Source organism: Anopheles cruzii, chromosome 2 (genome assembly GCF_943734635.1).
Source record: "Anopheles cruzii chromosome 2, idAnoCruzAS_RS32_06, whole genome shotgun sequence".
NCBI classification, from domain to species: Eukaryota; Metazoa; Arthropoda; class Insecta; order Diptera; family Culicidae; genus Anopheles; species Anopheles cruzii.
In genome coordinates this window covers 51621966-51637292 of record NC_069144.1, presented here as the reverse complement: position 1 = coordinate 51637292, position 15327 = coordinate 51621966, and the positions used below count along the sequence as shown (strand labels likewise).

The 15327-nt window shown below is 48.8% G+C and overlaps 1 protein-coding gene across 1 annotated transcript in view; it reads left to right on the top strand.

Annotated features, from left to right (window-relative positions):
• The window catches only part of LOC128277587 (heparan sulfate 2-O-sulfotransferase pipe), a 98705-nt gene that overhangs the window by 63299 nt on the left and 20079 nt on the right, over nt 1-15327 (top strand). Inside the window, exon 2 of the mRNA XM_053016068.1 lies at nt 1912-2072. Within this exon, the coding sequence (XP_052872028.1) occupies nt 1912-2072 (161 nt within the window). The remainder of the gene's footprint in view (nt 1-1911; nt 2073-15327) is intronic.

Here is a 15327-nt window from a genome sequence, read left to right as displayed (position 1 = left end):
ACGTAATAGAAAACTTCAATCGGCCCACATCACAATTTTAATTTACTTCTGTCTGCCATTATATGCAGACCTAATCCAGACATTACTAAACTCCTGAAAGGCCGATTAAACTTAAAAAATACAGCACTTCAAATTGAATATGGATACACTCTTTCGCGCAACTGCTGGGCGGCGACACGAAAGTGAAGCCATTCAGCGGACCGAGTGTGACCGTGAACCCGTTTCGGCCCCGATCTCATGACGGGCTGTTTCATCACTTTCAGATAAATGCTTGGAATTCAATTAACTGCCTTAGATCGCACGATGTCCACTCGGGTCTCGGGTCCACTACAGCGCCACGGACCGCCGTTTACAGCCCGTCGCGTGCCCTGGGAACGTCGTTCAAGGTTTTCCCGTGCCATCCCGAGCGCGCCGAGGATTGTCTCGGCACCGAGCCGTCTGCTGGCGTGCACTTCCCACGAGCATCAGACCTGAGTCGCCCTGAGCCCTGCTCGTGTTGCGCTGAAGATGCTCGGCTTACTGGCGAACTGACGCGATCGGCGAAAAAGGGGCTCCGTTAAACTGGGGCAACCTTGACTTACGCTCCATGTGCATCGTTTAAGTCAAGGAGCGGTGAACGGTCCCCGAACCGTTACACCATGGCATGACAGCAGCGGGTGGCGCGCGTTAGTCACCCGGCGCTCATCGCAATCCACGTCCATTCGGGAGGATCAGGATTCGAAAGGACCCTTCGAACCACTCGGGGGTGGCCGACTGAAAGATTACACTTCTAACGCTCCGGTCGAGGAGCCCTCCAACACATTGACCTCGCGGCTCGAGCTCCCCCACAGCCAGTGTGAAAGTGAAAGTCAGGGCCTCCCGTCACACGCCGACGATCGATGACGCGTGGCTGACACATTTTGGCGTTTGGCGCCGGTTTGTCGCTGTAATTGCGACCACTTTGCCATTTTGGATGATCGCTACACGGGGACGCCGCCGAAAGGCGTTAGAAAATGTGTCTTTTCGATCGTGACGGATGCGAACATCATCATCAACGTCGAGCGGTTACTTTGTGTGCCTCCGGTGTGGCGGTGATAAATGTCAGCGCCTTTCGCCTTTCGGGAAGCGGCGAATCCTAAGGCAAACAAATTCCCTTCACCGTGCTAACGGCAATCTAATTCAATTAGACTGTTTAGGTGAAGGCTGCCCGCAATGTACCTAAGTCCTTATCCCGAAATCGAAATAAGATGGAATTGGAAATCGAGTGCAGTTGTAGCTGAAAACTACAATCATTGAGTCATACAATGAGTCGCTAGGAATCGAATCGTACAATTTAAATCGAACGCAGCTGAGTAAACTGTGAACTTGATTGAATCAGAACCCTGCACGGGGCTGCCATAGCAACACGCATAAAAGTCACCATAAACATGACAGGAGTCAGCGCAAAAAAGCTCAGCCCTTACCCAGCGTGTCTCGAAGGACTCGAAAGTGCCACGGAATCATCACACCGACAAACTCCGTCGCTCGAGAATTACACTCCATCATGCCCATCAACATCATTGCCATCATAGGCAAGGATCTCCCCCCCCAGGTTCGCTTACCGGTTGTTTGTCGCGCCCTTTCGTGTAATCACAGGCTCCAGGCTGCAACGCTTCGCGTGGAGTGCAGAGGATTATTAGTTTTTCCATCCCATTACTGCCATTAGCGTATGGTTTCGGTGTAGTTATTCCCGGCGTCAATCTATAGCGCGTAGCTCATGGTGCTCCAGAGGCGGCACCCACCAAGAGGGATCGAGGGATCGGAAAGGCTCCTCATGCGCCACATGATGCTGCACCGCACCACAACTTAACTAGATTTGACTAAATTTATCTCGCGCTCTCTTGTCACCGTTCCTATCCAAACCCGGTTTTTTCTGCTTGCCTTTCTTCACAGATACGCCGAATTCGTTGCACTGATTGCAATCTCGTGCACGCTGTTCCTGTTCCTGCACACCCAGAGCCTGACGTCGCGGTTGCGCGAGATGGAGGACAGATTACAGCCACCGTCGTCGATGTCGGCCGCCAGTGGGCTGAGCGGAAATTCAATTAGCCAAGGTAAGCTCCACGTGCCCCGGTACCCGATGAAGATTTGCGAACTGCTGGTTGGCGCCCGTAACTCTGCGCCCGATAGCCGAATGGAAATTAAACATTCGCACGCAGACCACGCAGAACACCAGTGAGGTTAATCTAAATCCGGCCCAAGTATGTGATTGCATCGAGTGTCCTCCGCAGTATCGAAAATACCAAAAAAAGAAACTCTTTCCGAAGTCAATGAATTAGATGTGATTGAGTTTGTTTGGTAAAGTTTATAAAATAACTTTTCGAAATGCGATTCGAATACCGTTCGAATCTCGGTCGCTTCAATTTACAATATGCATATAATTTTGTACTACTTACTGCAAACCTACTCGTGGACGGTTATGGAACGTTTGCTTCTGAAAACTTCAAACTCAAGCCAAACGTGCTAGTGCTTCACTCCAACGCCGCTTCAACCATCAATTAACGAAACGTTATGCAAATTGCGAGGCACTACGTGTGAGGCCGAGGCGAAATTATGCTGAACAACGTCAGCATTACGCGGGATCTTACGGTCTACTAGTCGTTCGCTCCGGTGGCCAGCAATGCAAATCCAACGACCGACTCGTGACCGACGGTTGCACCCGAACCGATGGGCCCTAAATTACGCATCCACCCGCAGAGCTAAGCTGAGGCCGCTGATGAGGCTTCTCCGGTGCCCGGGATTGACATAACAGCATCCTCTTCGCGGGCTACCCTGCTGTCCGGAGGCGTTCGGAAACCTTTTGCGTTCGGACCACTTTTGACACGCATCTTCGATGGTATAATTGTGGCACGGTACAGCCTCGGCTCAGCAATTCGAACCCGAAATTGATGAGCGTAAATGGGCTCGAAACACTCAATTGCGCGCCCATTATGAGGGCCGTTTAAAACCGGTCAGATGCCGACGTCGCTCGACGGTCCAGCAGCCAATTATCGGTGCTCAAAGGCGATCCTTCTGTCGCTGTCGTGGTGTGACAGAACAGACATCTAGGTTAGAAAAGTTTAAGGACGGGACGGATTGCTGCTGTTTAAATCATGCCGACACATTCCTAAGTCTGCGTCAATTTTTGTAACGCGTCTTTGCCGGCTTACAGACATTTATTATGTGTTACAATCACCCAGCAGTTAGCAAACGAAATTATAAACAAATCGACGTACACTTGGCAAATGACAATCAGCAAGCGGAACCAAACGTAACGATCCGCTCGATCGAGCAGCTCTGCTCCGGTAAGTGAATAAGAAGCCTCCCGCCAGCACCGAGTCGACTCGCATTGACACTCGCAGTTTATGCTGCGATTTGTTTGCGCCGATGCGATGAGTGGTGACATCCAAACAACACGGCCCGGCCCGGTGCTCGTTCGAGTCAAACGTTGGTGTCGGCGGGGGGAGGAGGGGCTGAAAATTCCTTGCCAACGAGCTTTCCTTGCCATTTGACAATTGAGAACCTTCCGGACGGCCACACTCCGGTGAGCAGCGGCAGAGACCTCTCGAAAGCAGACTCGCGTGGTTACTTTTTGTCGGTTTCGCAAATTCACGTTCTCGATTTCAACATGCCGTGTCCCGCCGTGCTGAGTGGGAAGGACGGATGGCTACCCCGCGAATATTCACGCGTCAACCGCAGAATCGATTGGCCTTCTTCCCATCGTTGGCCGCGGTCGCGGGTTTCATGCTTCATGCTGTACAACCGTCGTCGAGCATGCCAACACTTCCTTGCAATAAAAAAAAAAACAAGCTACTCGAGCGTTCCTTGAACCGGGGCCCGGCGCAATCCGGAAAACCTGTCATCAACCACTCACTGGCTCGACCGGGTCGCCGGGGGGTGTGTCAGCGACGGAAGGGTGCGGGAGAATAAAACTTAATGAAGCATAATATTACAATCCAGCTGGCAAAAATATGTTGCATAAATATTATTACCGAAAGGCAATCGAAGCAATTGACAGGAGCGCCCGGGAAAGCCCCGTGGGCGCGGGATGCGGGGTTTTCGATCGGTTTTCCCGATTTCCCGGAGTGCCAGGAACAGGAAACGACATTACCGGAGGGCAATCCTTTCGCACCGATGGCCCAAAAGCCGATCGATCGGCGAATCGGCTGTCGGTCGCGCGAGGCTTGCCGGAAAACGATTTGGCCCCCTAGCGGGGGGGGGAAAAGAGAAAAAGGATAGCCACATACGTGCCAACGTACACGTCGACGGTGGTGTCGGTGGCCGTGGTGGCAAGATTGGAATGCCAACGCCATGCGGGCGCTCTCTCTCTCTCTGCCCGGGCGATGCGATCATGCATGAAGCACTTGCATGAAGTGAAAATATATTTATTTGATTTCGCTGTGACCCTGCCCGGTCCGACCGGTGCCCGCTGGGACACGGCAGCTCTCCGGCACCCGAATCCCTTCCGTTTGATTGCCGAATCATTCGCCGCAGGATTTGGGACCTTCTCAGCCGTTAAATAATCGCCAACGAGTCGCACCGAACCGAAGAAGGCGCCCAGTAGTCTCCCGATGATGCCATTTATCGTCACCAGTCGTCGACCAGCCCGAGACCCCTGAGACGGGCCCCGGACCGTCCGGAAAAAGGAGCAAGCGAGTCAATTTATGCAACGGCGTCTCGGGCGGCAAACGCGCGTAAGACGCGGCCACTGCTGGCTAATCGATGGACTCGAGCACACGGACCAACGACTAACGACTCGTGGCCAACGCCAGCGGCCAGCGCAGGAAATACAATTTGTAACCAAACCCACCCCGAGCACCCTGAGCGGCAGTTCCCGAAACTACCGGTCGGCAACCTCCCGGAAGCACCAGGGAAAGGCTGCTTAGCTGAAGCTCTTTTCTTCTTTAATTTATAGCAAAACCACACTCCATTCTAGGCGGCCAAAACTTAATCCTTGGTTGCGCCGGAACCACTTGAATACTGGGTTCCTTTTTGGCCCTCAGCCATGCCCTCTGGGATCGCGTATAGAAGCGTGTGGCTGCAGAGCTAGCGACACGAGTCTGAAGCTTTGTTTACGTCCTGGTTAAGAAACATTAAAACATGCTGATGATACAGGACAATGTTTATATTGCACCTTTAATGCCACGTCAGCGTTACGGGGTATCGTTGTAGGTATGTTTTAAGCTTGTCTACCACACAAACGTCCTTGACGCTGGCAAAAAATGTCGCAAAACGATCGATAACGATGAAATTTATCATATTTCAAGTGGCAGACGGCGCATACCCGGCCGTGCCGTGCCCCGGATTAAGGGCACCTACGCCGGGCGCCCGGCGGATGGCACACGTGGCACATTCGAGAAAATGTTTCACCGCTACCAGGCACTTTAGCGTCGTCGGCGCCGGCGCCGGCGGCAACGACGGCAACGGCGAGCGATGAATTCAATTTCGAGTAATTGGGCGGAGAGCGCGCGCTTCTGGCAAACTCGCACACACTCGGGAACGCGGTATGTAATGTGGGTCTCCGGTTTTTTTTCCCACGTCCCAAACGAATTTTCGCGCAGCAGCACACCCCAGCTCTCGAGGCCACCACGTGCGATATCAAGCACAAGCCGGGCACAAGAAAAACAGTGAAGAAACCAGAAACGGAGGTGCTCGGGATTAGGAGACGGCGAGACAACGAATGTGACGGCGAGTGAAAAAAGTGTCATTACTTTTGTTTTTAATATCACGAAATTAAATTGTTATGATAAGCCCTACATTATACGTTTTGCACGTGCGCCTACATCCTGGGCGGCCGTGGAGTTGCCCGGGGTAACCCCCGGGTTCGCTCATTTGCCTAACGGGAATGGTACCAAATGTGTAGTAACCGATAGACTTTACAGATTGTACGTACACTTAGGGGACTTGCTGCACCATCTACCGCAGATTTACTTGTTCAGTAACTAAATCTGAACGATTAGCGTTTCATTCGTCTACTAATCTGGTCTAATTTGGAATAATTATTTCAAAAAATCAAGTATTGCATGCAGCTTGAATGGCAACTTCTTAAAATTCTCTGGAATAAAGTGTCACACAGAGATCGTTCAAACGCAGCAAGACATACCAGCCGAACAATGTGAGACAAATAGCAAGAAGTAGGAGATAGACTGCTATTTACACACCTTCGAGAAGAATGTCATTGAAGTCCAGGCCCCATACTAGAGAAAGAAATCCCGTACCGTCCAGGGACCATCTTCCCGAACGATACTTTTCCCAGAAAGGAATCACTTGCACTTGAAAGTGCATTAACTGTGCCCGGCAAACATCCGGACACGTCGTGAAAGGCCTTCGATAAAGCTGTCAGTAAAGTGTTGTGGAGCCTTGACCACTTCTGAGCTTGACTGGTGCACTATTCGTGGTGAGCAAAAATTAATAAAGAAAATAAATTTAGCTAAACCTGGTGGCCCCCGCTCGGGTACCGAAAATAAGGAATTAGGCCGCGAGCCGCCGTGCCGGCCGGCTCCGGAACATCTTCGTCACAGGCGGTGGCGTGCGGAGTCCGTGCGATGCCCCGGACTCGGATCCGCAGGCCATCGATAAATGTTCGCTTGCCGGTTTGATGGAGCCATAAATTACTGTTTGCCACTCAGCCGGGGACATATGCCGCGCGAATGCCGGCATTCGGTTCGCCTGTCCTGTCCCCAGAAAGTGTCCCCGAACACTTAGTCGTGCCGTCGTCGGTCCGCTCGTCGGATAAACGGAGGCGAAACTGAGAGGCGAAAACCTGCAAACGACCCGACTGCGGAATGGTGGGACATTAAATGGCTTCCACTAGATCAAATATCGCCACCACCCATCGGAAGTGTTTTCTGCCAAACGACCTCAATGATGACGGGCCCCCCGGTTCGGAGTGCCGTGGCCGATGCGGAAGCAGCCCATTTTAGTGGCCGCTTTTAAGAAGGCCATAAATTGCATCATTGGCTTCCGTTCCGTTCGGGGTTTACCCATAATTTGTACAACCGTCCGTCCGCCGGCGTACGACGCGTGTTGCCAGAGGCCGCCCCGGCACGGGCTTGACACCGCCCGAAGCGACCGAGAACTTACCAATACCGCCCAACGTCTTGGCCGAACCATACACGGATAGTGTACATAGTTCCCGGGGTTCTGATGGCACACTGCTGCAGTTCTTTGAATGAACCGTTTCCTGTCGTTAAGGACGTTCGTATCTTTTTTCTGTGCTCACCCCACTCTTGAGGTCCCTGTGGCTTCCTCTCAAGGGCCGCCGGATTGGTGAGGTTAGTTTTATGGCTCGCTGCTGCCACTAGTGCGGCTGAGAGCATCAATAAAACTTCTTTTTATTGCACATATTCTTAAACATAAGATCCTCTGCTTGGCCTACAATTCAACGTAGCACAAATGTAGCTTGTTCGACCCCAATAGATGTTGGGCATGTAGTTCGGGCTTTAAACCGGTAGAAACGTGAATGTCTAACACACCTAAAACAATCGCACAACTTCCCGAAGGGCGGCCCACCCACGAGGTCAAATATGCCGCAAGTTGCACGTAAAACATATGCTCTTTACAACGTATTTGCGACGAAGCGTGGCTAAAACTTTTCTTCCTCACAAAGAAGAAATGGTTTCACCGAAAATCTTAGTCCATCATCAAGGGCTCATCAATCAAGGCCGGCAAACTTTTCCGGAGAGCCTTTTGCCCTTTTGAACCCTTTAATTTCTCGAGCATCGAGTCCGTTGTCTGTTGGTGGGGCGAGAAAAACCGATCACAAGGGCAAACTCAGGGATTGCCCCGTGTGTTCGCCCTCACCTCAGTCAACTTTCTGTTTCAACCAGGGAGACACGTCATCTGATTAATCGTTTTCGGTTCCCACTCTTGTTGCCGCTGACGTGGAGTACGAATTTGTACGCTACTTACCGCACGTCAACACTTTCGTCTTTAGATGTTATTTTTTTGCCCATTTTCCACGTTCCATCGTCACAGCGGCACAACTTGTTGCGTGGCGTGGGTTGCCATATTGTAGGGCGAGGAATGTTAAACACATGTCGCCGTGTTTAAAATGCGCCGTACGCTGCTCGTGCTGCACGCGCTCGTTTCTTTACTTTGCGTTGGAATGAAAGCTGAAATTTAGTTCAAATATGTTTGGTAACGATTTTTAGAGAGATTTTTTCCTTGTCATCAATTACCATATCTCGCCTTAGCGTCGATCGTTTAACGATGCTTCATGAGTGATGTGATGGCCGAACACAGGGATGGCCTTTGTTTGTTGATGGTTCTAACGGTGATTTAAAATTACCGAACGTAAAGTGCTTGGTTTCGCCTGCAAGTTGGTTCGTTTTACAATCACCTTACAACTCTAAGGTGCGCATCGTTTCGGTGGTTCCATCGGCTTCCCAGACCAGCACCGCAACTGCTGAAATCGGATACATCACTGTCAGCATAAATCGGCTCACTGTTGCCACATAACACTGCGGCGACTGTGGGCTGCTTATGATATGCTGCTGACACCGCGAAAGTTTGCCAGACAGGGAGGATTCTTGTTGCGTGTGAATGTTTGAACGCGTTGGTTCGTTATTTGACTTTACAGAAAATAGTTATCTCAGAATGGAAGCTATAAATGAATAACGATCCAATATAAAATCCGATACACACAGTCACATCCTATTGTTATCCATGTTTTTGTTACTTTTTAAACTTTAATAACGTTCGATCAAAGTTCACTATACATTTTGAACGTTTTCTATTCACCACTTTATCATTCGAGTTAATTGTTGATTGACTAATAAACTCCTCATCATTTGTAATCTGAGGGAATGATTATCGGTTCCCTCCATTAGGCTATTAAAGGTACTTTGCTTTCGGAAACATCAATTAGAGAATTTAAGAAGCGCTTTGTAACATGTAACGTTCCCGTGTGTGATTTACGAGCATTAGCTGTGGGTTTAATGCTTTAATATTCACGTCAATAAACGAATGAATGGCCCTTTCAACACCATCAACGCCAATCGATCATCGGCGCCGAATGCGGCAGAAGCGTCACACTGAATGAATTAATATAATTTATTAGACTACCCGAAAGAGTACATTTTTTAAAGCTACTTCCACAAAAAGGACGACACTAATTTCATATTTGACGAAATAAAAGCGAATACACCCACCATTCTGTTGCGTTCGCCGATAATCGGATCGCCGAAGAGACTGCCGAAAATCTAATAACCTTCGAAAGATAATAAAAAAAACCTATAATTTCAAATTGCACAACGCACCCGGTTCCAGATGATCAAGCAATCGATCTTACGAAGAACCGAGCCCGAAAGCACTCTGTTATGCGCTGGCTGGAGCCCCCCGCGTTTTTTACTCCCCGCTCCATTTACGCTCCTTCAGATTCGATCGGACACCAGATGGCGTCAAACTGTCGATGGAGGTCGAGGAAAACAAATAAATTCACAAAACCGGAAGCATAACGGGAGACTAAAGCGTCCCGCCGACACGGCGCGCAATCTTCTAACGACAGCGAGGATAAAGCAACCATGATGGTAGGTTTCGAGAACGCCCGTCGTTAAAGTAACTGCAGAATTTAATGATTAATGGGTTGCTACAGTCGATGTCTTTCGCGTAACGGGTAACCCAACGGGCTCCGATGTCAGAACCTGTTCCAGTTTCCACTTACCTTCGTTATTACTTACTACTTGAGTGATGAGCTCGTCCCGGTCCTTTCAACCGTATGAAGGATTTCCTTTTCAAATAAAGCAAATTTCATCTGGCGCCCTCTATTGAATTCCATTCGCACAACACACTGCAAGTGGAACGAATCGAGCAAGAAACGATTCTATGATTTTACAATTTCGACTTCAACGATGCCACGCCGTAATTATGTTGTGTTGCGCTTTCGCCGTTCATGGTGGCAGAAGCTAAGGCACAGCTGCAAACAGGCGGCTCCTAATGAAAATAGAAATGGCCGATGGCCAATGCAAATGTAATCAACATTTCAATGCACCGCCACAGGAAACTTGAGAGTCACTCGCGAAACGAAACTTACGTCGGCAAAAAACTCCAGCTCTCCGTCTGGGCCGTCTAATGTTTTGCTACCGATCCTTAGCGAGTCGTGGTTCATTGCAAAACGAATTAAGTGTTTTTGCACTACAGCACTTTGCTATCCGGGATGCTAATAGTTATTCAAACTGGTCAAATGGTGAAAAAAGATCTCGGGCCTTGTGCTAAGCAGCGCAGTGCGCTGTCAGGCGACGCATCAAAGTAAGCACATTTGTGTGATAAAAGAAACATAATTAAAACGAAATCATGACGAGTTTCGACGAGAACGCTTGGCGCGCTTTTCATTATTTCAATCACTTTCTTATCCAACATAATTCTTCTTGCCCTGCTTTCCGACGCATCCATTTCGCAACATTCAATACCGAAACCGGGCGAGATCATTAAAAATCCGCCAACAAATCAGGCGCGGAAACCGAAAGATTGATGGCGCTTACTTTCGGTTTGATGCAGCGTTTGTGAAACAAACTGGTGGCCGGAAAAAATAGATGCTACGATCCTCCCCGATGTGCAGTGCACCGATGCACCGCCGCTCCGTGGGGAGTTCGTTATTTATGAACCATTCGCAAAAGATTGATGAATTAGCGGTGCAACCTTTTTGCTTTCGCAAAACCACGCCGAGCTGTAGGTTTTACTTTTTCCCCGTGTTTTCCCCCCGGGTTGAAGTTTGTGGGGACTTTGGTTCTTTGTACATCCTTATTTTGTTTATCCACGTGCCATTCGGCGGGGCCTGCCAGTTAGTGCGCGTGACCTTCGGCACGCTGCCAAAAAGCGTGAGCTACTGCCGCACCACGATGCAATCGACTTTTTCGCTGCCTCGGCAGCGCCGGCGAGACATCGAGGTCCGCGCGTGCCAGCCGCCTTCCGGAAGCCGCGGGTCCGCGGGTCCATGATTGATGATGGTGCCATAAATCGATCCGCAGTCCACCGCAATCACTTGCGCAGCGGGCGATACGGGCCACGCAATCCGATGCACCAACCGCGGGCCAGAATGCAATCGCCAGCGATGCGCCGCGCCGTCTGGTACACACTGCAATAAAGCCCTCCGATTATCCGATCGAATGGCGATAAACGGTAAACATGGAGACAACCAAAATTTATTGAAAAACGGAACCAACTACGGGGTGTGCCACTGAGGATCAATTATGCTGCGATTTCATTTCGCTTGATCACCGTTAGGTAGCTAATCCACCGATCGATGAATTCTTAATATTGAAAACATGCATGCATGCAGCCAATAAATCTATCTGCATAAGACATTTTGGAACGTTGAGCTGAATATACATCGACTTTCGCAAAGTTGTCTAAATGGTTTACTAAAATCATGGTCGCAAACCGCATCAATCAAAATCATGGCGGTCATCAAAGTATGATCATATCAAAGGGAAGATCAAATAAACCACTACTAGCTATCATCTCGAATTCGTCGGTAATTAACGGTAGTCGCATAGTAGTCAATACTCATCTGCTGCACCTGGATCTTAGTGCAACAGTTGCTGCGTCTGGGGTATGCCAACCAAAAGGACACCAAATCCACTGATGATGTTTTCGCCACGTTGTCAACCGAAGTTTTGTAAGCATTAAAAATTCACACCGCAACTTGTTGACAACGCGTTCGACACAGCAAAATTTTGCAAGGATTGCGTAGCACGGAGAACGTACCCACCGTAGTCCGTGGAGGAGCAAGATGTTGAACAACGAGTAAACTACTTCCAAGAAAGTACATTCTCAAAAGTTCTGCTTTTTACCATCGATCAACACACTTCAGCCGGCATCGATCAGAGCGCCCTGATGAGATGGGCTTCGTGTCGTAAACTACGTTCCCTGCAGTTTCGTCTTCTCATCGGCAGCCACGCGCAAATGAATGGTTTTCTTGCAGCGAACCCTGCGCACCTTGACATCGCTACGGTACGTCGTCGTACGCGCATCTTTCGGCCGAGCGCCACATGACAAACTGCAACAAAACCACCGACAACAGTTGCGCCAACATTTGTGGTTAAGCTTGACAACATAATAAAACTGTCTGCACCGAGCCAAACCCGGGGTGCAGCATAGTCTCATAGCCTGGTCGCCTGGTGCCTTCATGGTGGTGTGTTTATGTAATTGCATAAAGTTTCGATGTCACTCGATTCTTTCCGGACGACATGGAAACGATCGCACCCAGCACAGCCAAGGTTTTAGAGTAGTTTTATTGTTCGGCAGCGAATTGCGGTCCCGCTGGTCGTCCTCGGTGTCACATGCATCTCCGGGCGGGCAATGCGTTGCTCTTGGAGCTGCCTTGGATCTTCCGAGTTCGGTCGCAGCGAACCAACCCGTGCATGGTAGTCGCCTATCAGCGCCCCAGTGTTGAAGCGTGTGCCGAAACTTTTCTCCTACGCAACCACTAACCCCTCCCGAGCGACAATTACACTGCACGTCGCCAGTTTTCCCATTATCAAGTAAGAGGGCTCTCGAGTAACTGTCTAACTTTTCGGCTAACTTCCTGCACGGGATACAGCATTAAGTTTATTGGTATAAATCAAACATTAAATCAACTCGCTAAAGTTGCTGATGGAATGGCTGTAAGTTTCGTGACTGTTTCGTAGCAGACGGGCGCCGCTAACGAATGGAGTTCCAAAGCATCAAGTGCGAGATAAACGACGATGCATGCCAATGAAGTAATTGGCCTAAAGCATACTTTTCCGTCTTCATTTCTTGGTTATAATCACCGTTCCTGGATCAAGCTTTAATAAACAACTCCCACATTTTCGTTTATTTCAATTCAACAAAATTACAATAAAAAAAAATTCGTCAACTATGCTGTCCCTTCTTCGACCACGATTTGTGATAAAAAATCTAAACTTCCCGAGTACCTTTTCAAGATTTATGGGTAGTATTTGTTTAACTTTCCCAAAACCAAAAAAACGGCTTAATTCTTTGCGAAAGACCGTGGCCATCGTCGTCCCAGCCTCAGCTATCTATCGGAGCAGATAAAATACTAGCAAAAAAAAAAAAAAAAAAAAGACGACAACAGCTCACGCATTAGTGGCTTAGTCCGGTGACCCAAACCATCGAACGGATCGCAGGTTGTGACAATCCTCTCTCGATTCAAACCCAACGAACCGTCGGTTGGGATCGGCCGTTTTTTTTTTTTGTTGGCCATTGTACTCCCCAATCTTGTCCCCCCAATCCTTGGAGTAATAAGGGCCAATCTTAGCATTTTTCGGCTTCCCTTCCCGGAGCGTCGTATGAAGACAATCCCGGAAAAAACGGTCAGCCAGTAACGATTACGCAAAAGCGCTTCATGGGTTCTGCTTAAGAAGTTGGGTCAACTTGTCCACCGCCGACCCAAGAAGTCATCGGCATCTTGCGGACGGTAAAACTCTGCCGGGCCGCGCCGCTCTGGGGAAGCGTATTTAATCGCTACGCCAAAGCTGTCCGTTAGCTAACCACGAGGTTCTTAATAAATCATTCCACGAAGTCGTTATCGGTCGGCGGAATTCACGTCCTGTGCTTTGCGACTGTCCTTCCGGTTTCGGACTATTCCCCTTTTTTGCTTAACTTCATCCGGGTGGCGTTGTGGCGAATTTTCAAACGCGTTCGCCAAAGTTCATGTGAGCAAATGAAGAAAAAGCGGCTCCTGAGCCCGTTTGCCCGACCCTGGCTATGCAATTGTTGGAACGTAAATTGAGGTTTTTTTGTTTTGTTTTCTCCAGCGGCCGGCCGAGCCGGAGAACAATCATTAGGCGGGCACACCGGGCTCTTGAAGCGAAGAAACCGGCTCGTTCCGCGGGTTAACGGTGTAGCGGGACAATCTATTTTATTTTCCTCAGATAGCTCATCATCCGAAGAAACGAAACCCTTCCGCAGCTTCTTCGCGCAAGCTCCGAAAACGACCCATATGAACCGACTCGGTGCGGTTCGTCCGACCATCCCGTACCGGCAGGGAAATAAATAGCCTAATAGTATCATTAAAACGTAATACCGACCGTAATTATCGTAAACCATCTGCCACCGTGGCAATGGTGCGCGATGTTGGCCGCGGTTTGAAAAATGCGCGTTTAATGTGATTACCCGTCCCGGCCAGGGGTTCGTTGGATTCTGCGGCAAAGGTAAATCAGCTGGCTGAATGTCACTTTTACGGGAGAAATTGTTTCAATACCAGCTCACCAACCAGCCGGCCACCAGTGGGAATTGGGCAATCAGGTATCGTAACCGCACTACAACACCAAATCGGTTTCGTAGTCGATTACATTTTTATGAAAAGATTTTTTTCCGAAGTTACTTCTGCCGTTGGGATCTACCCATTGAACGTTACCACGTTAAGGTGAAGGATGTTATTTCCGTTACTTAGAATCCATTGATGCTAATGTGAGTACAACTCAAGCGGTCATAATGACCACAAGAGCATAATTGAAATAAGGCATCTCTTTCCGATGAAGGCCATATTGCATTACATGAAACCGAATTCTGACCATCAAAAACAACTGATGTCCAATAAAATGTCGTTACGTTTCCCTGATCAAAAATTTGTTTCTTCGATGTCCGTAATTTTTCATACCATTATTCTACACATTGCAGGATGTAAGCCTTTTGAAAGCTCTGGCACCAGTGTTAATGCGCTCTAATTCCAATCGCTATAGGCATTATTTAACATTGTGGGAATTAAAATTGAATCGCATATTTTATACCATTTTATTGAAGCTCGAGACACATTCAGAGCAACTCATCGATTTTTCAATAGTCTCGTCGTCTTGATACCCATTTTTGCTGGTTTCATAATTTACAACCATCTCGTTTAATTCAGTTATAGCAGGAACGTAATCGACGACTGTGCGGAGAGAATGTTTCACTCTTCTTTGCAGGAAGCAACACCGGAGAACGTCAATACATTCAATTTTCATTCCTAAGACTATAGGAAAACCTGCGCTCTCGCTCTCAGAGATCCCACTTTCCAAAGCTCTAATATTAAGACAAACAAAGCTGGTCTTAAATCAGCACGGTTCCATCACAAAGATAAACTCCACTAGAAAAGGACACCTTCCCACACGAGAAAGCCCGGGCCCAGGGTCGGTCGAATCGGATGCGAAAAAACAAGGAAACCAGCGCACTGCTTCGCTCCCTCGACGGTGTGTATCAGACAACAGGCTTATTTAAATGGAATTTAATTTTTACCGTCAAATCCCGCCGGTCTTGGCGTACGAAGCCCTTGGCGTTGGAAGGAATCGGTGCGAAATTTCTAGAATTGTCTGTTTGTTTGTTTGTTTGTTTGTTGAGAGCCCGCCCAAGGACCTTCTGATCCATGAA